Source organism: Kogia breviceps, chromosome 4, assembly GCF_026419965.1.
Source record: "Kogia breviceps isolate mKogBre1 chromosome 4, mKogBre1 haplotype 1, whole genome shotgun sequence".
Lineage (NCBI taxonomy): Eukaryota > Metazoa > Chordata > Mammalia > Artiodactyla > Physeteridae > Kogia > Kogia breviceps.
The window spans coordinates 147,068,997-147,096,914 of record NC_081313.1 but is presented as its reverse complement, the minus strand read 5'-3'; the positions used below and the strand labels follow the sequence as shown (position 1 = coordinate 147,096,914).

The window sequence follows — 27,918 nt, the reverse complement described above, 5'->3', positions numbered from 1 at the left end:
CCAGACCAAGGATCATTCTACACAACAACCAGCCTATACTCGTCACAAACTCTCAATAATAGGAAGAACAAAGAGGCTGAAGAATTACTTCATACTTAGACCAAAGTGACATGAGAACTAAGTGCAGCGCATGATTGTAGACTGGTTCCTGGCCTGAAAAAATTAGCCATTAAGGGTGTTACTGGAATAAGTGGCAAAATTTGAATATGGACGGTACATCAGTCAACAGTATTAATGTTAAATTTCTGACTTAGACCACTGTGCTGTGGTTTGGTAAGAAAATTTTGTTTCATTTAGGAAGTAATCACTATTTCCAGGGAAAAGGGCACAATGTCTCCTTACCCTTAAGGGGTTCAGGAGAAAAAAAAAACATGTATATATGGAGAGACAGTGAATGCCAAAGCAAATAAAGCTAAATAGTAATAATTGGTGAATCTAGGTAAAGCACATACAACAGTTCTTTGTACTAATCTTGCAACTTTTCTTTAAGTTTGAAAATATATCTATAAGTATATATCTACATCTATATAGATACATAAAATCAACACACACCATTCAAAATAAAATGCGTCAACCTAAAATCCAGCCTATTCTTCAGGGATTGTTGGCAATCGGAAGAGAAACAAAGGCTAGGATACCAAAAGGGATTGGGTCAGTAGATTCATTCATTAGGAGGACCCTGAGTACATTTCTACTAACTTAAATTATGCTTTCATTTGAATAAAACATTTTGGACTGCCTTCAACTTAGTGCCAATTACTTACACATTTAAACACTCAAAGTGTGAACTCCATACTTTTCCCCAGTGAGGCGCAAGGCTGTCAGTATTCTCGTGTGCTAACAATTAAGCAAGGCCAATTTCTATAACCTAACTATAGGACTTCTGGGTACGTAAACTTTTCTCAGATGCCCAGTTCCCTATTTTCTTAGAAAATCCAATTTGCTTGGGGATTTCAAACACCACAGGCTCTTGTTTTTGTCACAACAAATGAACTATTTTATTCTTTAGATTCTTAAAAAGAAATGCAATGAATCTTTGCTCACTGCTAGTTTTTCTAGCTCTCTCCCAATATCTCTTTGATCAAGCTTTTCCACCCACTCTGGAATAATCCAGGGGTAATTAGAACTTCTTACCTCCTTTAGCCCAAAAGGAGCCAATTCATCACAAACTGTCATGGATTCTGATTCTAAATTACCAAGAGCACAATTTCTAACAGAGGCAGGGAATCTTCTTTGCAATTAAAGTGATTGATTTCTTTGCAGACACAGTAGCATTTCACTTTTTAGTTCTGTTCATTCGGATCAAATGTGAGGAAATTCTTCCTCATTTTATTTTCCTTCCAAAGAACACGATACAACAAACATTAATCCCAGAGTGATACAAGGCCAGACCTGCAAGGGACTTAGGCAGAGCTGGACAACTATCAATGGGTCTTGTCCATTTTACGGGGTCTCAGTGGCTCCTTAAGCTCTAAAGGGGAAAAAAGGGACTAATTATTTGTTACATCACATAGTTCACCTAAGGGCTTGCCAAACCTTCCAGCATCTGCTAAGTTGTGACGAGACAGCATTAGATGTTTAGGTAAACATAGACTAGCACAGAACAGAACAATTTTGTTTCTTGTGCAGGCAAAGAACAGAGCCACAGTGCTGGAGATGAAGCGGTGTGTGGAGGTAAACATAAACAACGTGGGAGCAAATCTGTTCTTTCTCACTTAGGTGGTAGGAACATGATTATGTGCTGTCACATTGTGAAAGACAAAAATAGTCAAAAGCAGTCTGGGAGAAGGAGGAGGACACTGCGGAGGCTCTAAAGGAACGTGAGGCCACCAAGGCTGACACAGATCTCCCAAGGCCGGAAAGACCCCTGTCTGTCCACTTTGCTTTTACTCTTAAAGACTGGCCAGGGCTTCCCTGGTGGCGCAGTGGTTGAGAATCCGCCTGCCGATGCAGGGGACACGGGTTCGTGTCCCGGTCCGGGAAGATCCCACATGCCGCGGAGTGGCTGGGCCCGTGAGCCATGGCCGCTAAGCCTGCGCGTCCGGAGCCTCTGCTCCGCAATGGGAGAAGCCACAACAGTGAGAGGCCCGCGTACCACAAAAAAAAAAAAAAAAAAAAAGACTGGCCAGTTGTGGCTCCCGCAGCCTGTTGATCTGGGGCCTGCATCCTTATCTCCCCTTCACCTCTCTCCACGTGGTCAGCAGACTGGCGTCCGTTCACTCACTTGAGACATACAAAGGTCAAGGTTTTCGCTCCATGAGTACCTTCCAGTGATCCGTGCTCCAGACAACAGTGACTATCCTTTGTCCTGGTGTGAATGCAGTGGCTCACCGTTTTCCAAACACTTTCGCACATATGGAAAGAAGAGTCTGGGAGCCCTCCAAGATTTTAAAGTTTTGTAAAAAATGAAATTACATAGTAAGCTTTTGAAAAATGAAAACATCCACGTATGTGAGATTGTACCTCTGCCTTTACTGCAGGCTGTTTGTGAAGTGCAGGAAGCCCTGCCTTTCCATTCATTAAACAGACAGTAGTTGAGCACCTTCTAAGGGCAAGGCAGGGTGCCAGGTGGTGGAGGTGGAGAAACAGGGCTTAGTCCTTGCTCTGATGGGGAAGGCACGTAAGCAGACACCCTCGGTACAGGAAAACACAGAATGAAGGGGCTGTGATGAGATAAACGGGTCACGCTTATAAGAACAAAGGAAAAGAGCATCCTTCCAATGCAGGAGACACAAACAAGGGCAGGAGGTTGGCAGGTGTCTTGAAGGAACGTCAGTCTTGCTCAGTCGGGGCAGGAACTCCAGGCTTACCCGACGTAGCATGGGCATATATGCACGCCACATTCCAAGAACCAGAAACACAAGAAAGAAGAAGCCAGACCAGACACCACAAAGCTGTGACTGTTAGGCTCAGAAGTCTGGGCTTTTTTACGCACCAAGGAGGAGCACGAAGGGGAAGTGACCGTCCAACGGGCTGTGCTGGTCGGGGCAGGGAGGGGCAGAGGAGGCTGCTGACATGATCCGCGGAGCGCTGACAGAGCTGGCTGTGGCAACGGGAATGGAAATAAGCGGAGATTCAAGAGACTTGGGGCCGGTACAAACCACAGGGACTTGTGACCATCAGATGAATGGATGAGGAAGGAGGCAAAATAGACTCTGAGCACTATTATATGTGAACACTTGGATGGCGTCCATGGACTGTCCGGCTTTTGCTGTTGAAACATTTACTGTGTTTAAACAGTCACATCCTGCACTGAGCCCTTGTTTTCAGCTTTCAAACATCCCCGAGATAAGTCAGGGAGTTATTTCAATCCTCCTTTTTAGAGATGAGAGAACCAAGACTGGCAAGGTTGAGCCCTAAGCAGGAAACCCAACTAACCCAACCAATTGGTGCAGAACTCCGACGAAAGATCAGTATAGTCCTCATTACACAATACAACGAAACACGAAGACAGCTCAAAACTGTCCTAGCGGCATGTTTCCAGCCTAAGTGGGACAAAGTTCATACAACTTTATACTGTGAGCTGTGTTGTAAGGTGGTTGGTAGACAATGTCCATTCCAAAAGCCAACGGAAAGCTACCAACCAGTATGCTGAATCTTTAAAAACATGGATATACAGGATTCAAGTCTTACACCTTTCTGAACAAAATACCCTTCACAGATGCTATTTTTAGACTCAAGTTTTCCCAACCTAAAGTTCATAAGAGAACAATTTGTCTAAAAAGCATGTAAAGAAATTCATTGACAAAGGTTTAGATGTTTTAGGACTTTAATGTCCTTCACACGGTCAACATAAAACACTGACAATAAATGAACAATAGGGGAAAAGACTCTTCAGCAAAGATCTTCCCGAACTCACAGCATCACTGGTCAAACACCAGAAAGAGAACAGTCACGTGAACAAACAGTAAGGGAGTTAAACAGAGATTTTTAGTTTAACAGCATAGCTGAAAAATGAAGAACCAACCAACCAACCAACCAACCAACCGTTCTTCTACCCACTGAAAGGAAAGTAAAGGCGAATCAGGGAGCTTCCAAATCTGGTGAAGCAGCTTAAAACGCGAGAGGGGAGGGGGAAGGGGAGGCACACAGCTGTTGAGAACGGAACACTCTAATGCACAAGGTCAAGGATCCTGACAAATTCTCAAAGTCTCAACATATACCAACAAGAACCGTATTATTAGAAATATAAAGGCACAGAGATATAAATGCATAGAGATATAAACTACATGGTATTAAAAATAGACCTTGCTACATAAACATATAGTAAGTCACTTTTATCGCTTTATGAGAATAACCATATAAGGAAAGAAACCAGAAGACCCCACTGCTGTCATCTTGCAAAGGATCAGAATTCAGCACCTAGAGGGCCCCACCCACCCTCCATGCTGTGTGTCTTTGTGTCTCTATAAACAGTAACCTGCAATTTGCATATAATTAAACCCACAGGAGGCTCTGAATATGAGACCTACGCAGAAAAAGTAGAAGCAAAGACAACTGCAGCTAGAATTTAGTAGAAAAGCAAGAAAAGATTTTTTTTTTTTTGCGATACGTGGCCCTCTCACTGTTGTGGCCTCTCCCACTGCGGAGCACAGGCTGCGGATGTGCAGGCTCAGCGGCCATGGCCCACAGGCCTAGCCGCTCCGCGACATATGGGATCGCCGGACCGGGCCACGAACCCGTGTCCCCTGAATCGGCAGGCAGACTCCCAACAACTGCGCCACCAGGAAAGCCCCAAGAGAAGTTTTTTTAAAAGCTTCCAGTTCAAGTCATAATTAAGGTTAAGTTTCAACAGCTTGGCATAGCTGTGGATGTTCTGCTGTTCTCTGAAAAAAGAAGAAAATCTATCATAAGCATGTTCGTTCGAGAAAAATACTGTGTGTGTTTAGGTTTTTTAGCCATGCCCAAGTGACTTTCAATTTTGTACACTGTTCAAGGGCAGAGTGTATATTGGTTAGCATGTGCTCATAGCTGGTGCATCTCCAAAAAATGCTTCACAAAGGCTGCCAGCTTCTGGACATCTTCGATGGTGACAGCGTTATGCAGAGAGGCCCGAATGCCTCCCACGGACCCAGAAGAACCACCGATGCAGCCGCTAAGAGCAGGAGCACCGGGTTGAGCATCACGACGACCCTCCTTCCTGTCAACAGCTCCTGCGAGGGTCGCAGCACCTGACACCACCGTGTCCAACCTCCCACCTGAAAGCCAACGCAGGTGGCCAGGAGCATCACACATCTCAGTCATTAGAAAATTCCTTCCTAACGCTCACAGGTAACCTAGGTTAGCTCAAGCCTTCGATGAGCCTGCCGTGCAGGGGACAGGGAGCGGGCAGCTATTCTCATGCGTGAGAACATACATCTTCCATGGGGCTTACAGAATTAACTACTCTCTCTGATGTTCAGGGGAGCAACAGTGTCTGTTCTTACACTGAACCGGCTTCTGCCAGCTGCACCAGAGATGGGATGGCACCCTTTGTGCTGTCAGAGCAGAGATTTTCAAAGGTAATTCTGACCAAAGCTCCTAGAAAGTGTGGCCCACCCCATGCTCTCGGCCATGGAACCGTATTAAGGGGTCTGTAAGCAGAAGCAGGAGAACCCCCGTAACAAATGGTCTTTCTCAACGAGTTACAGTACCTGCTACTCCAGGATGGGCAGCCTCCTACATGTGTTTCCTTCAGCGTCTGAAAACTAAACCAGTTCTCTGACAAGCTTCTGGATGGGACGTGTACTCACCAACTATGCCCTTTCAGGGAGATCATACTGAGTTCAAGAGCTTTGTCGAGAAATCTTTTTTCTAAAGAATCATCTCCTTTGGTGTTGCCAATGCGAAATGAATATTCATCTTGCTTCTATTCAGGGGCACCACTGGACATCTGGAAAACATGTTTCTTGTTCCAGCTTTTTTTCTGTAATGTGCAACTGCCATTAACAAAGTAACAGAAAAGTTTTAAAAACCATTTTCCAGATGCAAACAAGAGATTAAAAAAAGATCTGTGGCAGGACATTTATAATTTACATAGGGAGACCATTCTTGCATATGGAACAGTGAGCTAACATTCTCTTATTCGACTCATACTTAATTTCCAAGAGCCTCAGTTTCCTCATCTGAATATTGGGAATCATAATAATATCTCCATTTTATACTAGTTATGACAATTCAATGCTACAACATATATGAAGCTTCCAACCCATGGCAGTCACACAGCAATGTGAATGACCCTTTCTCTACAAGGCTGCAGAGAAAAACAATAAGTTGGTCCAAATAGTGGCTGTAAGCTATAAAAATAATGAGCAGCAGCTGTCAAAGCACTTAAAACACTGTATTGTCCCGAGCTGTGTGACCTTGAACAGGTTACTCAATCTCTCTGTTGTGCCTCTCTGATGTGAGGACTAAATGGCCACAAATTCTCTGCAGCCCTCCCAGCAAGAGGTGGGGCCTAGCGCTCCACACCTTTTGAATCTGGGCTGGCCTTGCGGACTCGCCTTGACCAAGAGACTGCAACAGGAGTGATGCTGTGCAACTTCCAAGCTGAGGCCTCAAGGGGCATGCAGCTCCTCTACCTGCCCTCTGAAAATATCACTGCCATGTAAGCAAGCCCGAGCTAGCCTGCTGGAAATAACAGGCCCAACCCACAGCCAGCACCAGCTGCCAGACAGATGAGGGGGGCCATTTAGACTCTAGGTGGATCACCAGATGACTTTGGTTGAATAAGTGATATCAGATGAGACCAGCAGCAGAAACCACCCCACTAAGCCCAGCCCCACCTGCTGACTGAAAACAATCCTGAGCACAAGAAATGGCTGTGGTTTTCAGTCACTGTCTTGAAGTGTTCTGTGATGCAAAAGTAGATAACTGATAGAATTTAGAACAGTGTCTGGAACACATTCAATGCTAGGTACATATCTATTGAAGTCCATAAATCTGTCTCTTTATTCTCCGCACCTTGCACAGGGCTCATACAGACTCTCAAAAAGGAATGGGTCACGTTTCTCCTTGGATACGTTTGTATTGGACTTCAGATTCTCATTTGGAAAGTAAGCAAGCCAAAATTATCTTCCACTGACAACCAAAGAAGACAAACAGAAGAAGAGCTGGCATGCTATTCTGGATTACAGGGAAAATATGTAATAACTCTGTCCATTTTCTCAAACACATCCTGTCATTCTTCCACTTCTACAGGTTGGGATTCATTAAAAATAAACAAGACAGAAAAGCAGTGTGAGGAAGCCCCCATTCAAAGCTATGCTCGCCCCTCAGGGCACACATATAATTCCTGTTAAAGTTAATAGGAGTCAAGTGCACGGCGACAGAGAGAAGAGACACAAGCAGGGAAACCAACTATCTGCTAATAGGCTTTGAGCCTGAATTCTGGGCCCCCCCTTGGCACAGCTAGTAGGTATCCTGGTTGACATTTACATTAAAAATTTAGTGTCTACCCTCTTTGATATTCTGCTGCCTCAGGCACCCCAGGTGACAGTCTAATGATAGACCTGGAGCAGCTAAAAGGACACGTGATTTAAGAGGAAAACATATTACAAGGGGGAAGAATTAGGAACCTGCATTTACAAAGAATCTGTATTTACAGTCGTCCCCCCCACATTTACCCATCCTACTGTGAACGTAGGTGGTACCATGACAGCAACAACGTCATAACAACTAGAAATTGAAGATTAAATTTGCACGGTGCCCGAGAGCGTCCCTGGTGTGGGGCTGAGGGAAGAAAACGATGAAGGGGAATCAGCTGCTCACAACCTGGCAAAACGGCTGTGGAGGGAATTCAAATGCCACACGACAAGCGCTGTGGAAGCACAGAGCTGAGCAAGTAACTCTGCCACACAGAAGGCTGAAGGTTTCAGAGGAAGGGAGGTGGGAGGGGCAGGACAGGGGGAGACGAAGGAAGGGCATCTGGCAGAGAGCTGTCTCTGCCAAGGCACGGGGCACCCCAGCAAGTTCTCTGCAGCACCTGGGGTGCAGGGTGCCTGGCTGGGGGCAGGACTGCAGACCGCAGAGGGCCCTGCAGACACGCTCTCCTGGGAACTGGATCGATCGGATCAACGAGGAGCATGCAGGTCTGCACAACAAGGAGCTCTGTGTTTTCGAAAAAGCACTACGACCGCCATAGGGGCTGGAGGTGGGGACACTGGGGGAGAGGCCTGCTAGAAAGCTCCCACAAAGAACTTCTAGGTCCACAGAATCAGGGCTCGTGACCAAGACAGGGACGCTGGGGAGTTTCAAGCATGGGCAGTAAATGCAAATGTCAATAGGGACCCAAGGGTCATAGAAATGAGTATAACAGGCCCAACACGACAGACTCAGCACAAACTCCCTATGTTACCTGGTAACTGTGAGGGACTGTTCTTTACTCCCACAGAGAAACAGAGTCTCCCTTTTACTTAAAACATATGGCCCTCCCAGTGTGTTTCTCCCACTTTCAGAGACACGGGGATTATGAAATAAGACACCTGCAGTTAAGTCATCTTCCCATGTTCCACTAAGGACTCCAATTGTGTGTATTAAACCCTGTGAGCCACACGGAGCACTGCTGTGGGCTGTGCTGGGCCACCGCTCCCAGGCGTTATCACCAAATCCCAGAGCGGGGGCAGGGCCTGTGGCCTGAATGAGTTAGGGGCAGGGGGAAGGTGCCAGGCTGACAGAGCGCCAGCACGGGGCCGGGTGGGCGTGGAAGCAGCGGGTAATCCTGGGACTGTAAAGCTTCCAGGACAGAGTCTGAGCAGCGCTGCCCAGGGAGTCTATGATGGAAGCTGATGAGGATGGTTGTGACCGAAAAAGCAGTACCACAGTCAGTCACAGAAATTTAGGAAATCCTGAATTAACAGGGCTACAAGGGTTTCTTGACTCAACTTCCTAGACCATCTCAAGAGCTCTGGTGAATCGTGGACTTCCAAGAGGATAATTCATATAGGAACACAGTTTTCCCCAAATGCATGTGGCTGAAAAACCCACTGCATCTCTGGGATGAGTATTCTAGAATGCCCACTGAGAAACCCCGGGACTTCCCAAGGTATCAGAGGGGTGTGTGTGAGGGGAAAGGCTCCACCTCAGCAGGAAACAGCAGCTCACAAAGGTGGTGAGGGTTTAGAGGGCGCAAGAATACCGCAGGCGGTAGGCAGCGGATGACAAGATGCTACTTTCAGTGGTGTCTGCTGCAAAAGACAAACCAGAAACAAGAAAGGGCACGGAGAGTGCATCCTGAGGTGAGAGAAGCCCACAAAAGAGTCACTAGGCCTCTCCTGACTGCCTAATTTTTACATAAAAATTTAACTCTAAATTTGCACACGATTAGGAAAACTAGACTAAAAATACAAAGATCTATTCCCTTCCATAGAGGTGGTTGCCATTAACAGTCTTTTGTGCACTTTCAGGATCAGATACACAAATGTGTACACATGTATATATGTGTGTTTCAATATGTACATATATACATATATAGTATTTACAAATACAAACACTGTGGGTTTCTAAGTGGAATAATAGACATGTCCTTTTCTACACCTGCTCTTTTCCCTTTGGACCTGATGACGTATCAGGCCGTCTTCCCAGTCTGCTCACAGGCCTTCCCCGAGCTCCACACACACGTTCCTCCCTACCACGGATGGATCCTCATTTCCTTGATCAGACGCCCCCCGAAGGACATCCAGGTTGTCGCTAGAGTTTCCCCATTAGGTAAGTCTCCCTCATCGGACTTGCGAGTGCCTGTTTGATGCACGCTTCTGTGCAAGGCAGAGTACTGGCAGAGGGCAGGTGCCTAGAAGTAAAAGTCTTTGGTCAAAGAGCAAGAGAGTTTTGAACTTTGATGGATGCTGCAAGCCTCGCTCCAAATTTGAACACATTTGTTATACTTAACATACGCAAAGTGTGTTTGGTCCCTCGTCTACACCAGATGTTATCAGTCTTTAGAATTTCTGCCCATCAGAGGGAAGAAAATCCCATGGTTTTAACCTGCATTTCCTAAAGAAGTTGGCCCCTCTTCATTTGTGTAGTAGCCAGCTGTGTTTCTTCTGAGTGGTTTGCTCATACAGTTAGAAACCACCCCCTGCCTTTATAAAATTTGGTTATCCTTTTTCATTTATTGGTGGGTTCTTCTCTGTATCAACAGTCACCATTATATGTTAATACACTACCAAACTTTTGTGTCTGTCATTTTGTTTTGTTTATGTCTCGAACTAACTGTAGAAAACTTTTAAATTTTCATGTAATTAAATATCGTTCAGTTTATGGCCTCCGAGTTTTATGGCTTACTTAGGAAGGCTTCTGTACTCCCTACACTTACACAGAAATTCTCTCCTGTATTGTGTATTTGCTTCTTGCATTTAGCTTCATTTGCATCTTTTCGACTGACTAGAATTTGTGTATGCTGTGATGCCAATATCTAATTTCTATTTAAATGAATTAGCAATGCTTCAATCAGTCAATTAGACAAAAAGTCAAGTTAGACTTTAAAATTGTCTAAGTTAAAATACAATTCTCAAGTAAACAGGGACCAGTTTCTGGACTTTTCCACTGATCTGTCTTTCCCTCTGCCAGTGGCTTTATATGTTGATGGGTAATAGGATAATATTATATTTTATTAATGTTAACACTTATGTTTAAAATATTTCATCTATCCTTTTGAACTGACTTTTTCAGGTGAACACTGAACTGACTTCTAGATATTTACTAATTTTTGTGACTATTACTAATGGGATCTTTCCTCGTTTTTTATTGTTATTTCTGGCTTATGGGAAAGTAGCTGACTTTACATATTTAGACACAACTGATCACAATTCTGAACATGATCATTTCTAATTTTTCCACTGATTCGTATATTTGGGAAAAAAAACCCCATCATTATCATCTGTGATTTTTGTTGTTTCTTTAGTAAATAAAGCCACTGGAACCAGCCCCCGCCAACTCTCCGCATGTTCTTATCCTGCCTGATCCACTTCCCTGCTGTACCTGACCCTAATCTGTCTGCGCTGCTGTACTACACTGTCTGTTTACAGGGCTCTGATGACAAGAAAAGCTATTCATATCTGTAAAGCGCCAAGACCTCTGCCTGCTTTATTTTATTTTGGGGTTGTCACTAGACACATCACATGCTTCCCTCTCTTTCCCAAGGCCTGCACCCCACGTGAAAGGGAGAAAAGGTGACCTAATATCTTGATATGGATTTTGTCACTTCAAGAGCTTTATCATAGTAGAATTAATATCTAATACATATTAAACACTATGTGTCAGGAACCTCCTAGGTGCGTTCCATAAGAACCACAAATAATACTGATAGCTAACCATTCAGGAAATAATTAAACGTTGAGGCATAACAATTAAGGCTGTTTTAATTTTAGCCCACCGGACATATAAGGGGTATAAGTTCTAGTAGCATTAAAAAAAAAGAAAGAGTTGCCAATTCTAAGAGTAGCTTTTCCTTTTCGACCACTTCCCAAAATTATAGTTCTCCTTTTCTGTCTAGCAGCTTTGGATGGTTCCTTCACCGATGGAGAACTTATCCACTGGTACTGAGAGAGAAATGATAAATATGCCATTTAAGTTACAGGTAATTGAGGAGGGTTTGATCTTCACTGCAAATTAAGACATTTTAAGTTAATAAAAGGTCTTCAATCTGCATTTCTGGGAAGCTAAATTAAAGCATCACACACCATTTTCAAAAACAGAAAAGCCATTTCATTTGAATAAAAACTTAGTTTTAAGATGGCAGGACGTACCTTGATAATTTTCTTTTAAGAAGGAAAGAAAAACAAGCCATTAAAGAGAAATTCTTCCGAGAGAATTAACACATGTTATATAGCTCTGACTTGGCACTCCTTCCATTCTGCAGACCTTTTTACATAACTGCTTTCATCACAGAATGATTTCAAGTCAAATAAATTGAAATTAGAGTAATTATTTCCCAATGAGTGGCTATTTCCATTTAAAACAAAAAGCCAACTATTATTGCTTTTCTCATAAAATTAAATATGGAATCTACATTATGCAATTGTACACTTATTTCCTCCTTTGTGTATTCTAGTTTCTTCCTCAGAAACCTAAGATGACATACTGCAGACTGCCCACAGTGGGTAAGATTTTGGCAGGAGCAAAGGTCAACTTTAAACATTTTGCATCTAAAGTGGCTTTGGATACCTTTGGATAGAAAGTAGAGTCTGAGCACTGTCCAGACACTTAGATACCTAAAGGGCATCTAAGATAGCAAACCAAAGTCCTGATATTCCCGCAAAAGCTGCTCCTCCCATTGGCCCCCTTCTTCTAAGTGATACCACCCAGTTGCACACATAATCATCAATGACTTGTCTCCGTGTTACTATTTCCTTCATACCCCACATCCAATCTATCGGCAAGCCTTGTTAGCTACACCCTCAAAACACAACCTGAATTCAAGCGCTTTTCACTTGCTCCAAACTTCCAACCGAAGCTAAGCCAGAAACATCTCTTATTTGGACCACTGCGATAGTCTCCCAACTGGTCTCCCTGTTTCTCTTCTTTATCCCCCCAAGTCCATTCTCTCTACCAGCTCACCTTATTCAGATACTATTTGGATCATGCCTCTTTCCAGTTCAATACCCACTACTCATTTAGAATAATCCAAATCTGTACTCTGGCCTTCGAGACGTTATAAGATCAGACCCCTGGCTAGCACCCTGACCTCATGTCATACCACACTCTTCTTCACTCAGTCCTCTGGCCATGTCGGCCTCCTTGCTTCTCCTGAAATACTCCACCCACCCACAAGCCTGCACACTCACGGCCTCCTTGTCCTGGAATGTGCTTACCCCGGATCTTCCGTGGCTTGCTCCTCTCTTCATTCAGGTCTCCGTGCAAGTGCCACTTCTCCAGTGACGCTGTCCCCTAACAGACCTATCCAATGGAGTCCTACCCGCCCCTCCTCACTCTCCTTACATTAAGATATTTAGGCACTTCCTACTATCTCAAATTATGTTACTTATCTGTTTATTCATTGCCATCTGAACTCCTTCACTAGGATGTAAGCTCCATGAGGGCAAGACTTTTGTCTGTCTGGTTCACTGCTTTAGCCCTAGTGCCTAAACCTGTATCTGGCACACAGAAGATATTAAAAAAAATTACCTGTGAATCTGACAAATGAACAAAGTACTCCTTGCAAGAATTCAGAGGTTGCAGAGGAAACAAATAATGCTCTCGGTGGAAGCAGGCTTAGTATCTAGGGTCACCTCTATTCAGAGTAGAGATAAGAAGAATTTACAAGTATAATTCACTTTAATCAGTACATCATCTGCTAAAAACATAAGGGAAGTGCAAAACTAGAAAAGTACAGTCGAAGCTTCAACAACATGGGTTTGTACCTCGCGGGTCCATTGACACACGGATGTTTTTTCAATAAATATGTACTATCGTCCTACACGATCCAAGGTTGGTTGAATCCACAGATGCGGAACCACTGACTATAAACTTCTACCCAGATTTTCAACTGCGTAGGGGTCGGCACCCCTAACCCCATGTTGTTCAAGGGCCAACTGTACATGATGAGGAAAGTTGAACACAGTAAGTTTTAAAAACTGTCAATACGTGAACAAATCTTTTTGTTTTGCTATATGTTAATCAATTTAAAAACAGTGACCACATACCAACAGGTGGATTTTTTCTTATTACCAGAACGAGCAGAGTTCTGCTGGTTTCAAGGGCCTTTAGTAAAGCCTTTGCTCCTTCACTGGTGAGGCCACAGTGTTGCAGGTCAAGTGCTTTTGATGAAAGACAAAAGGTCACTGGCTAACTCTACAGATTTAACATATAGACAACTCTCAGTTTCTCACGTGTGGAAGAGTCCTGCACAACACAAGTCATGGCAGGCTTGTAATTTGGGGTATGGAAAAACAACAGAAACCTATACGCACACACATAATGCATAATCCAATTTAAAAACCTCTTCTTGGATGTGCAATGATAACCCTGGCTTAGTACCAATAAATCACCCAACATAGTTTACAATTACAGAACTGTATAACTGTATACAGAAGAAGAACTGTATATAACCTATGAGCAAAAAGCATCACAAAATGAATCTCAGCTCATAATTAGCAAGGGCGGCAGTGGCATGTAAACCTCACGAGTAAAAACTGGTGGAGGTCAGAGATGCATGGCATTCTGTGGATCATGATCTTCAGCTCTAAATCACACTTGAAACTACTTAAAAGGGGAAAACAAAATAGAAGAAATGTAATAAGTGTTAGTTTTAGAGCAAAAAAGACAAGTCTAAGAGGATACAAATAATAACAAATTCAAACAATGTGTGAACAGACAATACATACTAAAAACCTATCATGAAAGCATGATGGTCAAGAACTCTCTCCATAAAAAGTCAGACAAAAACCAGAAAAACTGATCATGAGTTCTAGTCGTTCTGGGGCTGAACAAACTACTCATTTAAACCAAAGGGATCATCACCAAAGCACAGGTATTTAAAACTATTACATGAAAGGAAACTATGGTGAGTCTTTTTTTTAAGTGTTGTGCGGACCATCACATTAAAGTAACTGGAGTCTTTCAACACCCCCATGACACACAGAAATAGCAAGTCAGACATACGGATCTGACAGGATATGATACAAGCCTTACAAGCTCTCACTACAGAAGAATGGACACACGCTCTAATTAACCAAATAGCCAGATTAATACAAACAGCCAGTAAACCTCACCAGTAAATCAAATGAATACAAAATAAAACAAAATGTGGTTATTCTCCTATCAGATTAAGCCAAGATTCTGTACGAAGAGCCTTGAAATAATGTCTATACCCTTTTGATCCAACAGCTCTCTTTCTAAGAATTTAACCAAAAGAAATAGTCAGAGATATAGGTAAGGATATATATCAGAGTACTATTTGTAAGTGAAAAACTCGACAAAGCTTATATACAAGAATGGATAAGCTATGTGCACTGTGGCATACTCACATAATGGAATACTGAACAATCGCAAAAAACGATGCAGGAGATGCAAATTTACTGACATGCCAAAATGCTCATACTAAATTAACTGAAAAAAGTTACAAAATTGGGAGTAATCCTACTGGCACAGAAGATGGAGAGGTACTCACTTTTGTAGTTTTACATTTTTTTACAAGTGCTGCAAGCCAGTGTTTGTGAGAGGCAGGCTTCACATCCACTGTTGGGGTGGACTACAAACTGGCATAGCATTTCTGGATGGTAACTCGGCGATGTGTATCAAAAGTCTTACAAGTATGTCACACTCAGGTCATTCCTCTTCTAGTTCCTTACTCTACAGAAGTAATCCCGATGGACACAGAGACGTATATACAACGTATTCACAATGATTCTGACAGGGAAAAGCAAACTGTCTAAATCGAATGGCAAAGAACTGATTAAACTATGGGACATCAATAAGATGGAATACTACATGATACATCATTAAATGAAAAAAGCAGGAATATGAAATAGCAAGTATACTACAATTTTATTTTTGTTATCCCCAAGTGGACAAAATATATTCATAGAAAAAAAAGACTGAAAGTATACCCACCAAAATGAACAGTGATTATGTCTGGGTATTAAGATTATAGGTAATTGTACTCTTGTAACTCTGCATTTTCTATAAAGAATATATGCAACTCATAGGCAAAGTTTACGAGCAAAATAAAACCTAACGGAAAAATGAGGCTTTAAAACAATCCTATCACAACAGTATCATGCCAAATGCTAAGCATATATCATATTAAAAATTCAATAGTTTCAATTTTAGAATTGACCTCCAAGCCACAAATCCTCACTAAGAGATTCCGCAAAAGCTCTTGCACCCAGGTCACCAATGAGCGTGTTGTAGTTCAGAGTGACGTGCCTCAAACTAGCCATACAGTCAAGATCAGATCTCCTGGAAGGAAAACTCTCAGGCCAGGTGTCTGCATGCCTTCTGGTGGTCTGATACTTCACAGATTTCACGGGATGAAATTAAGATGCATGAATAAGGAAACAGGGTGTGCCTACTGAGTATGGCTTATTACGTCAGAGATTTACACACACACACATATCAAGCATATATGGAGGGGGAATCAAGCTGAGAAATTAAACAGTCATTCTGGTTTACGAGTCCAGTGACCCAGATTCTAGTCCGTCAGTGATTAGATTCCAGCCACTGGATGACCTGTTTCTGAACAGTTATATAAAGCTGGACAACTCAATGACAGTCTAGGAATTATCTTCCCTAACTTCTAAGTCAGGGAATTGGTCCTAAATTCTATGACTGCTGAGGCTCTAAATGTCATCATTCTGTCCTCCAATGGTCTCCAAACACCGGACTGGGTAGGGTAACCCATAAGAAAACTTTTTAATATGCATCTTATTTATTAACAAATTATATACACGAAGTTCTATACATATAATGTATGTACATTATAAACCACACAGATAGTTTGAAAATGATACAAAGGCAAATAGGTTCTAATATTTTCTTTTCCTAAATCTAAGGCATTATTTTAATATTATTTTAAAATATTTATTTATTTATTTGGCTGTGCCGGATCTCCAGTTGCGGCATGCCAGATCTTTTAGTTGTGGCATGCGGGCTCTTAGTTACGGCATGCGTGTGGGATCTAGTTCCTCTGAGCAGGGATCGAACCTGGGCCTCCTGCATTGGGAGCGCAGAGTCTTAACTGTTGGACCACCAGGGAAGTCCAAGGCATTATTTTAAAAACTGTGTTACAAAATGGATCTCACGTGCTACCTAGGGTATGCACACAGACTTTAGAGGCCTGGACTATGCACAGCCAGTTTGATGTGCCTTGGGAAAAATAATGGTTTCACATTTCACCACAAGTCTTGTCTTAAAGACATTCAATTCTTTATATTCATAAAATAAATTTTGGTAATAGAGAACACTGACTTTAAATGAAAAAATCTTATCACATTCTTGAGAAAATAAAGGACTCAAAGTGCCTTTGACACTCTAAAACGAAAATTATGAGTGTCATTTTTCTATTAACAGTAACTTCTAAAAGCTCCAAGCAAAAATAACAGCAATCACTTACACATTAGTGATTGCTAATAACAGCAATCAATGACTGTAATTAATTACTGTAATAAATCAAAAACTATTTATATAAATTAGTTCATTTAAACCTCATAATGAGGCACAGAGTTTAAGTGATTGGTTCATGGTCACTAGCTATGAAATGGGAGAAAGGGAACTGGAACCTAGGCCATTTGGCTTCGGCACCCGTGCTCTTGACTGTTTTCAATCCCAGGGGTCAACGGACTTGCCCTCTATAGGATCAAAGAATTTTTCAATTTTTAAAATCTAAATTTAAACATTTCCAGCTTTGTGGGCTATACAGTTTCTGTTGCAATTACGCAACCCCACTGGCGTAGGGTGAAGGTAGCCATAGCTACCATGTAAACAACGGGTGCCACTATGTTCCAAAAACACTTTCTTTACCAGGTGACAGGCTGGATCTGGCCCACCAGCCATAGTTCGCCCATCCCTGATCTGCACCATCAAACTATTAAAAAGGCTTCGTGTCAAATTATTAAATAACTTTAGTCCTAAATACAGTCATTATAACCACTGTAAAGTTGTTAAGGCATTATTTTTAAAACTATATTTACAAGTTGCTGATGTAGTGATTTTTATTAGCTTATAAACTACAGCAGCTGGTAAACACTTGATTGATTTAAGTCTTGAAGACTAGAATGGCATAATTTTTCACAGTATCACAATCAACATTTTCAGTAAATAAAAATACATAAAAATATTATGAGGTATTATATATTAAATCTCTTATTTCTAAAATTAAGTGGACTATCTTTACTAAATGGTAGAATCCCAAACTGAAAACTGGTCATATTCTTTCAACAAAATGAAAGCTGCACTCACATGTGTCAAAAGACAAAAATTAACTTCCATCTGTATCAATATATTAATGTGCTTCAATCACATATGTTTTCATGAAAGTTCAAACATAAAAAAATCACCTTTAAGTTCTTGGCCATGTGATCTGCTCCCTGCCATGTCATATTACACCCCATGAAGTTTACTGTCTTCAGAGAGATAGAGTTCTTTACATCTTTGCAAATAACTAAAAGGGAAAAACACACACACACACACAATAAGATGAAGAGCCTATACATTTGTCAATCTTGACTTATTTGCTTTTCTTGAGTCTATTGGAGGTTTATAGCCACATTCATAAAATCATTAACTACAGTCTTCCCAAATAGGTAACTGATGAACAGATGCATTCTAAAATTGTCAGTAACAAAGTGTTCTTCCAGTTAACAGCAGCAGTTTAATTGTATTTAGATATTAAACGTGAATACACTGAATACTGCAAACTTTATTCCCAACCACTCAGTAAAACACTACATACCTTTTGAGACATAGGAAAAAAAAAGAAAAACCTAAAAATCTTAAGACTCTTCCTATTTTCATTTCCAATGATACTTCCCAATCTTGATGATCAATCAGTGATTTAAATGTCAATTATAAACCCAGTATTTTATCACCTGCTATGAAGTATACTAGAGCCACAGAAGAGAGAGGACCTCAAACCCTCTGCTTCCTCAAATTGAAAGGCAGGCTTCCTGACCCCTCCAGACCACTACTGGACACAGGGAACACACACTAATGTTTCAGGAATCCAACTAACAGTCACCAGCTTTGTAATTACTTCCATGACACACCCCCACTAACACCACTGAGTTTGCTGCTCTTACGGGACATGACATATATTTCCTATTTTAACACATACCACAGTGTGTTATAATTATGATTGCAGATACATGTTCTAACAATTTAAAGATCACGATGACATTTTTGCTCTTTACATCTTGCTATTTCCCTTCCCATAACATTTCTTGAAGAGAAACATTAAAATACACACAAACAGGGCTTCCCTGGTGGCGCAGTGGTTGAGAATCCGCCTGTCGATGCAGGGGACACAGGTTTGTGTCCCGGTCTGGGAAGATCCCGCATGCCGTGGAGCGGCTGGGCCTGTGAGCCATGGCCACTGAGCCTGCGCGTCCGGAGCCTGTGCTCCGCAGTGGGAGAGGCCACAACAGTGAGAGGCCTGCATACCGAAAAACAAAACAAAACAAACAAACAAACAAAAATACAGACAAACACAAAATACAGAAAATATACAAAATGTGTGGTTTGTGGCTTAACAGAAACTTAAGTAAATCAGTTGTGACAGTAGCCAGCATGACAAACTTCCACGGTACAAAGGAGAATGGACCAAGTTTTGAGCAGGCACAGGAGACACTCCAGGCATGAACAACACCAAGAAAAGGTACACAGGAAATAATGTGGTGTGTAGGAAATCATGAGGCCAGTCTAATGAGAAGGGACTTAAACAAGACTGAAACTCACTTTCTAAACCTCTATCTCCAAGTGGACAATTCGCAAGACACAGGTGCACCAAAGTGGCTGATTTATTCAATCCCTTTAATGGGGAGAACAAGTTTAAAATTTTATTGCTATAGTTTGCCCCAAAAGCAACTATCAAATGTTGGCAGGACACAATGAAGGCTTACCTTTGTTAACATAGTTAAGTCTCTCTCTCTCACAACTAGCCATGTAGTTCCACGTTCCTTAGCGCACCGACGCACTTACTCAGAATTTAAGAGCTTTACACAACTAGAAGGTCACATCTTTACTTCTTATCGCAGGAACATGACTTCTGTAAACTTTATTTCTGTCACAACCTAAACCAAAATTATTGTAAAATGAGTGATTTAAACCATATATTTTATCACCATTAAAAAGCATCTAAATAAAAAAAAAAGCATCTGCTCTGTGCTAAGGATTGGAAACGACTCCTGCCCTTAAACCTTCATTAAGGAGATGTATAAACTCAAAATTTCAATCACATGAGATAAAGTACCATAACCTTTATGCACAGAGGTTCCTATGGAGGCAAAAAGTTATATCTAAGTGACGGCTTCATGATAATCCTGAAGTACAATGTAGAAAGATGAGACCATGCAGAGTTGGAGTACAAGGTACATTAACTGCACAGGGAGCATCTGTGCAAAGACACTCAAGGCTGACACCTGCTGGGCACAGTAAATACTGCAGGTGGCGATGACTTAAAGGCCAGGGGTCCAACTGTGAGAACAGACAGAAAGGAAAATAGAGATGCTGGCCTAAGCAAGCCTGGGAGACAGCATGGACTGTATCCCACAGGTGATGAGGCCCGGGGCTACCAATGGCTGAGTAAGGGTGCCCCGCTGCTGAAGGACTGATTAGATAAAGGGAGTGATCACAAAAAGCTCCCCTTCCTCAGGGTCAAAGAGCCCCAGGAGGCTTAGCAGAGCACAGTTCAGACTACAGGCCTCTGTGCAGAGCACACGCTGGGCGGCTAGTATGCACTAACTCTGTGTGGGTAAGCCATTAGCAGCATTATTTTAAGCGTATCTTCTTACGTTAGAAGATCACTCAACCTGAGTAGGCAGATGAACTCAGAGGAACTGAGCCCAGGGGCCGTGAAACCACCCAGGAGCTTCTGCCATAGTCCAGGCAAAATGTAATATGGATGAAGAAGCAAATTTAGGAGGAGGCCAAAATCCACAAGCTAGACTCACTGGATGAAAAACATAAAGTTCAGTGAAGGACCTCTGAAGAGAATGGGCTCTGCAATCAACTTTTCTTACATTCAATATAAAATATTAGGCAAAATTAAGTACCGTGGCCTTTCAGGTCCCTTCCAGCTCTAATTTCTTTTAATTTCTAACTTATTTCTCTGGTTAAGTAAAGTCCCTTCAGAGGTACAGAACAGTTCCTACACCTGAATGGGATGCAAAGAATAATCTGACTTCTCTTCACCAGGGGATGAGTTGAACTGTCCTTGCAGAAGAGATAACAGATGGTATCTGTTATATGGGTGTGAACAGATGTTACGTATGATCTGGGTGTGAACCCCAGATCCTAGAAAAGGGCCAGGCACACGACAAGTATTCAGCTTTCTGAAAACAAATGAACCATCATTTTCTCTCCTCAATCTTCACACCCTTCCTCTGCTCGCTACTTTCTCTCAACTTATAAACATCCTCAAATATACTCACTTAAAAAACTCTCAGACCTATGATTCTTTGTATCATCTTGTGGGTAACCTACGAATCTCGCATGCCTTCAAACACCTGTCCTCGCAAAAAGCCCAGATCTGAACCTTGGGCCCAGACCCATCTATGAGGGCCCTCTAAAGCACGGAAGATGGAGTAAGATCCTCTCCCCACCCCCAATCCCTTCCTACTGAGCTCTGTATCGCACAAAAAGATGCAGCTGTAAACTGTCACCCACGTTTGCTGCCCTTCCTTTTCCAGCTGGTCACCAGGCCCCACCCATTCTCTCTCGGATCTCCAAAATCCAGTCCATCCTTTTATAACTTAAGGGGACCCTTAGATTACAATTCACCCTGCACCCAATCAACTGCCTTCCACATGGAGGTCCGAGTGTGTTCTAAACCAGAAGTCCATCTCATTGTTCTTTAGGGTTTCCCACAGCCTTCAGGATAAACATCCAAACTTCCGACAGGACAGCCAAGGCCCCTTTCTGTTGGGCCCCACTAGGTTTCCAGTATCAACTCTCATTTCTTTCCCAAGCCCTGAGTTCCAGTCCAGTACATTAGTTTTGCCATATTTTTATATATTTCTCAACCTTTGACACACTGCTCCCTCCTGCCACCCCAGGAGGTTCTACTCTCCTTAGAAAGGATGCCACCTCCTCCAAGAAGCCTAACCTGAACTTTCCCTTTTAGAATTCTGTGCTCTGCCAAGGGGAAAGGTGGGGTGGAGGGATAAATTAGGAGTCTGGGATTAACATATACACACGGCTATATATAAAATAGGAAATCAGCAAGGGCTAACTGCATAGCACTGGGAACTCTACTCCATATCCTGTAATAACCTGCACGGGAAAAGAATCTGAAAAAGAATGGATATATGTATAACTGAATAACTTTGCTGTACACCTAAAACTAACACAATATTGTAAATCAACTACACCCCAATGTAAAATAAAAATTAAATTAAAAAACAAAATGATTCTGTGCTCTGCAACACCAGAACTCACTTCTTCCAGGGCACTGACTACTATGCTTGTGTCTACCTGCTGCCCAGTAGAAGGGGAGATTACCTAGGGCAGAAGCATCGTCTCCAGCAGCCCTCGGTTCTGACAACTCAGTCAAGTGCCAGGATACTTTACACACATAACCTGCTTAATTAATTCTAAGAACACACAGAAAGAGTGGCTTTTAATGTCACTTTACAAGTGTGGGGATTGCAGTTCAAAAGTAACCTGCCCAGGCCACAGAGAGCATAAGCCCTGGAATTCAAACACTAAGCTGCCTTCACACTGGTGCTCTTTCTACTATATGATACGACTACTGAAAAAAAGATTTTTTTTTCCCTGAGCCCTGTTTTAATGGAAAGGGAATGAAGCTGGGATATATCCATTTCCTAATCGCTTTGGTCTGTACCAGACAAAGTCATTCAACAGACCAGGTAACATCTGTGCAACAATTAACGATGCTCCAAACTGTGCGAAGTGTTCTACATTGTAGAGCCTACAAGCATGAACACAGTGCATCCCTGTAACCGCCACAGAGACTGGGTCCTGTTCAGCCCATGCTACAGATGAGAACACTGAGACCTAGAAGCCTTAAGGCACTCGGCCGACCGCGGTCACCGAGCTGGCAGGAGTCCTAGGCCGCACGGCCCGTCTAGTGCACGCACACCCGGGCACTGGGCACCGGTTCGAGTGCCCACCCTTCACCTTGCACCATCTAAAACCCCACTCCGCAGCGCCCACACGAGAGCCCCTGGAAGCGGGAACTACAAACCTGTCTCGCCAAACCGTGGCTGGAAGAAGCTCTGGATACAGATCAAGGGCAGACGGTGCCCAGGAGCGACGCCCAGTCCACCCCGCGGAGGCGGTCGGCTTTAAGTCCAGCAGGCCCTCCCGCAGGCAAGTGCACAGGGCGAGCAGAGACAGCGAGTCCTGCAGCTCGCACAGGTCCTCACAGCGCGAGAAGAGGTCGGCCGCGCACTTCCGGCGCACCTTCACCGAGTGGTCATGGCCCGAGCGCGGCCTCGGGGACGCTGGCTGCGGACACGATGCCCACACCCGCCTGGGGGCCCCGGCTCGCCTCCCGGCCCCTCGGGTGCCCACTGCCCGGCGGCTGCGGCCCCGCAGCGTGCGCAGGACCCGCGTCGCAGCCAGGCGACATAGGGCCACGGGCCGCAGCTATGCCAGCCCCTCCATGCCACGGCGCAGCGCAGGCCCATGGCGCCAGCCTCATCGCCCGACGTGCGCGCGCGGGGCTGCGTTCAAACCGGCGGGCGGCCCCGTGGGGGCGGGGCTCGTGGACGTCTGCGCGCTCGCCCTGCGTCTGCACGCAACCCCGCCTCCCATGGGGACCCGGCCTGAGGAGCAGGGGCGTGAGCTTTGAGTCTAGGGCGGCCCGAAAGGTAGGCGATGTGGAGAATTTGGGGTTTCCAAAAAGCGTTTGCTGACTGATCCAAAGAAAAGTGAAACATGGTTGTATCAATGCATTTTAAAAGTAGTAAAACTCCCCATAAGTGTCTGTGCTCTCCCCGCCCAGGAGAGAGCGTGCACTCCGTGAGGGACACATGAAAGGCTGAATGAACGTCTGCCTGTGGTCCCTTACCTGGTGCACGAGTGTGTGAATTTCTGCGGAGAGCTCTTAATTTCTGTAGTTTCTGCTGACTTGACACGGTGGTTGGCAAGTGGTGACTTACTCCATGCATTCAGGACATGATCGTGGTTACTAATAATCACTTTGTTCTCTCTGCGCATGTCTGTGACTTAATATTTTCTTTTTGTAAAGACACCAGTCATATTGGACTAGAGCCCACACGTTTGACCTCATTTTACCTCAATTACCTATTTAAGGGCCTTATCTCCAAATACAGTCATATTAGGAGGTATTGGGGGTTAAGACTTCCACATATGAACTTGAGCAGGACACAATTCAGCTGACACTAGAAGGTGAGAGTACTTTAGCAAGTAAGTAACTATTTTTTAAAGTGAGTTGCTTAAAGATATGAATTTACTCAAGAAGAACAAGAAGAAATTACATAACACTGTACGTTATACAAAGATATTAAATTAATTTTAATGACATCCCGTGAGATCCGCATTAAGTTAGACTAAGCAAGATGAAGCAACTTATCCAGAATTGTATAGTTAGTACTTTCCAGAATTTAAACCAGGTATTTTCCCAGTTCCATTCTCATATTATATTTTCATTTCATTATTTGAAATGAATCTTGAGTCTTCATTTTGCTTAGTTTCTGAAGTAATATGGGGACAGAATGGAGTTGGATATTTTCAGTGACATTCACACATGGGGAAGGAAATTGAGTCCAGAAGCTTCCGCGATGTTTCCATGGAGAATGCTAACAACAGAACCAGAAACACCGTTATCCTTTTGGTTCAGTCATGTTTCGTAACACACTCCAAGAATTAATTTTAAGAGGCCGAATGTTTTCCAAACTTTCACCAAAGGGCTTTTGTGGGGTCCTCGAGTAATATCTAAGAGACTTCTTACTTTCACATTCCAAGCCACTTAAGACCACGAGTTCTGATTGTTCTTTGTGAGAAAATCAAGTGACAATCATAGCTCGTAATTTAGGATGGTTTCTTCAGGGCCCAGGCAAAACCTAATACACAGTAATAATCATTGTTAATTGCATCTTTGACAATGATCAGTCGGGTATCAAAGAGGTGTATAAATTGGGAGAAATTATGAATCAAAGAGAAACATAGGCCACAGATATTTAATTAATGCTCAATTATGTATGAGTTTAACTTTGGTTAAGCTAATTTTCCTTCCTCTAGACAATTTCCAATTCATCTCCACAAAGAGACCAGAATAATCACCTTCCAATACAAGATTTATTCTGTTCCTTTAATTAAGAGCCTACAGTGACTTCTACATTCACTCCACGAAGTTTTACTAGGAGAGAAAAGGAGCCATTATATTTTGTCTTGAATTAGATATGCCACCATACTTGACTTAGCTCATCTTACCGGAAGCACTTTGAGGGCAGATCCTACAGTCCTGTCTTACATCCTCTACAGAATCAAGCCAAGGGAATCACACATAGTTACAGCTGGAAAAACACTTGTTCTGGGTTGATATTTTTAGCCTTTGCCACCAAGACTTTATCACCAAGACCTATCTTTACAGTCTCTAAACAGAAGACCTTCTTGCCTTCCGTTTTCATATTGACTAGGAATGTAAAGGGAAGAACTGAGAAGTAGCCTTAGTCTGCTAGCAGCCAGCCCAGATAAGTCATCTGTGGAGATACTGTTTCTTTCAAAAGATATAAACATAAGAGGAAGTCCTAGAGTTTGTAACAACTGTGCAAAATACAATTCCACGAAAACCTAGAAGTCCAGATGCAGATCAGTAACATATTGGTTAAATAAGCTGTTATGTTCATGCAGTGGACAAGTGTACAGACATTAAGAAGAACGAAATACTTTTCTATGACATTCTCTTTTCACTGAACTCATCAGTGCCACAAAAACGATGTTACATCATAGTTTTTCTTTAACATTATATCAGGCATCTTCATCTTGTCCTGCATTTATTGCCAGTGTTACTAAAGTTTATCATTTACCTCTTTCTCTTTTAGATATATAATTTCTTCTTACTGTGGAAGCATTCGTCAATCCCTATTTTACTATTTCTTTTAAATTAGAAATGAATATTGAATTTTATAAAATATCTTTGGGGGATGGATATTTCAAGTGATTGTACAGTTTTGTTCTCTTTTGACCTTGTTATATGGTAAATTATAATTTGTTATTTTATATTATGCTATTTATTATATATGGTATTATGTTTACTAATTACATTTATTATATTATAATTCCATTATAATTAAGGTAGCATTTTCCCTCAGATAGACAAAACAACCAGTGGAATAGGAAGCATCTTAAAATTAGATGCAAGAGCATAAGGGATTTGAGATGAAAGTAAAATTGACATTTTGGATCAGTAGCAAAACTTATTCAACAAAAGTGGGAAAATATGGCTATCATTAACAAATTCTAGATATAGCAACTAGTTGAAAGTAAAAAACATAATGGAACTAAAAGTATCAGAAACCTGGGAGACTTGACATGAATTATTCATGACGAACACCTTTCTAAGATACCAAGAGAAAAGGACACATTTAATTATATAAGAATTAAAATTTTCCTCATGGCACAATGCACTACAAAGGTCAGAAAACAAGCAACAGAAATTGGGAAATATATTTAGAAATGGATATGCTTTCTTGACAACTTTTGGGAGAAGCACATGTTTCTTTGTCCTTTAACCTGTTATGTGGGTATTAATGTATAACGTAAGTGCATGGTTCCTTTCCTTTAACCTGTCATGTGAGATTTAATCTGTATGGTAAGCGCATGGTTCCTTTCCTTTCATCTGTAATGTGAGTGTCAACGTGAGGCACTGTTTCCAAGCACAGACTTTGGATGTTCCTGTACTGGTCCCATCACTGACCATCCACAAAAACTTACAAATGTTGCTTTACTTTCCTGGGGGTTAGAGTCTTAGCTAAGAAATGGAAGCAAAATAGAACTTTCCCCCAGGGATGATAGAAGGTTTAAAGGAGTAAATATGTAAGAGACTTAGCACAGTGCCTAGTACAAGAGAGATCAATGTAAGTACTTATCAATTTTTCAAAGAGACAGATGAAAGAAATAAAATGTGGTGATTTCAATCTATTGATATATATTCTTGACATTAAATTGCGTTTTCATTCTTTGGATGACCTAACTTGCTCATGCTTTTTCTTACTCTAGTGAACTTGGGTAGCTAAAATCATAGTTTAAAATTTTTGCTTTTATATTTACAAGTAACTTTGACCTGTAAATTTCTTTTTCCTTACAGTCCTAATGTATTTTCAGTATTAGGATTATATAGACTTCATAAGATGAATAAAGGAGCATTCTTCCTTTGCTACTCTCTAGAAGTTTTTCTTTTTTAATACTGATGTTATCTGTTTAATAGTAGTTTGATAGAACTCCCCACCCAAACGATCTGGGTGGGTCTGGTATTTTCTTCGTGAAAAATTGTCAACTACTGACTTTATTTCTTTACTGGTGAAAGAACTCCAGCTATGTATTTCCTCTTGTGGCAGTTTTGGTAAACTTTAGGAGCTAGGAAATTGTCCACTTTACAGAAATGTTCAAATTTACTGGCATTTCATATCTTCTCTGTTTGTATTCTCTGCTAGAACATCGTCCTGATTCTTTCTGTGTATTATTTACTTTTGTTTTTGTTTTGCTTAATCAAAGTGTGTTTTGAAAATCTTTTCAAAGAATATTCTTTTGACTTACTAAATCACCTCAATTTTACACTTTTTTCTGTTTTATTAAGTTCTGCTCATATCTTTATTATCTAGTTTATCTATGTTCTCAGGGTTTATTGTTTGGCTCTTCTGATGTCAATTAAAACACTTGGTTATTAATTTTAAGAAATCGTTTTAGTTATAAATAGTTGAACTTTTTGAAGACTCCAGCTTAGTTGTAAGTATCTATGGGTCGGCACCTCCACATTGTTGCTGGCCTAAGCCTTAGTGCACCCTATAGCAATGTATATATTGACATTTTTCCCCCTGGACTTTCTGTGTTTTGCTACTTGTCACTTTTCTTTGGAGAGAAGCCCTGTGAAATAGCCTTTAGTTATTTTACAGCCAATAAGTGTTTAAAATATGTGTATTTTTTAAAGATAAATCGACTTATATAATTAGGCAGAAAATCTGATTTGCCATATTTTTAAAAACAGCATAATTTCACTCTTCTCCATGATTAATCTGCTGTTTTACACAACCTTTGAGTTTTTAGCTTTATCAATGACATGTACTTTACAAATGTTTTAAA

The 27,918-nt window shown here is 41.9% G+C and overlaps 1 protein-coding gene across 5 annotated transcripts in view; it reads right to left on the bottom strand.

Annotated features, from left to right (window-relative positions):
* LOC131755773 (UDP-N-acetylglucosamine--peptide N-acetylglucosaminyltransferase 110 kDa subunit-like) overlaps positions 1-23,286 on the bottom strand; it is a 66,732-nt gene extending 43,446 nt beyond the window's left edge. For 3 of the 5 annotated variants that reach the window (XR_010840327.1, XR_010840328.1, XM_067032149.1), the window contains exon 1: positions 17,973-18,062. Coding sequence is in view for 2 of the 5 variants with exons in the window: in XM_067032149.1 (XP_066888250.1) it covers positions 17,973-18,026 (54 nt within the window). In the remaining 3 variants the exon portion in view is untranslated. Of the gene's footprint in view, positions 1-17,972; positions 18,063-19,532; positions 19,669-22,837 lie in introns of those variants that run through there. The other 2 variants (XM_067032151.1, XM_067032150.1) reach the window with 2 other exon arrangements.
* Positions 23,287-27,918: the final 4,632 nt, after the last annotated feature.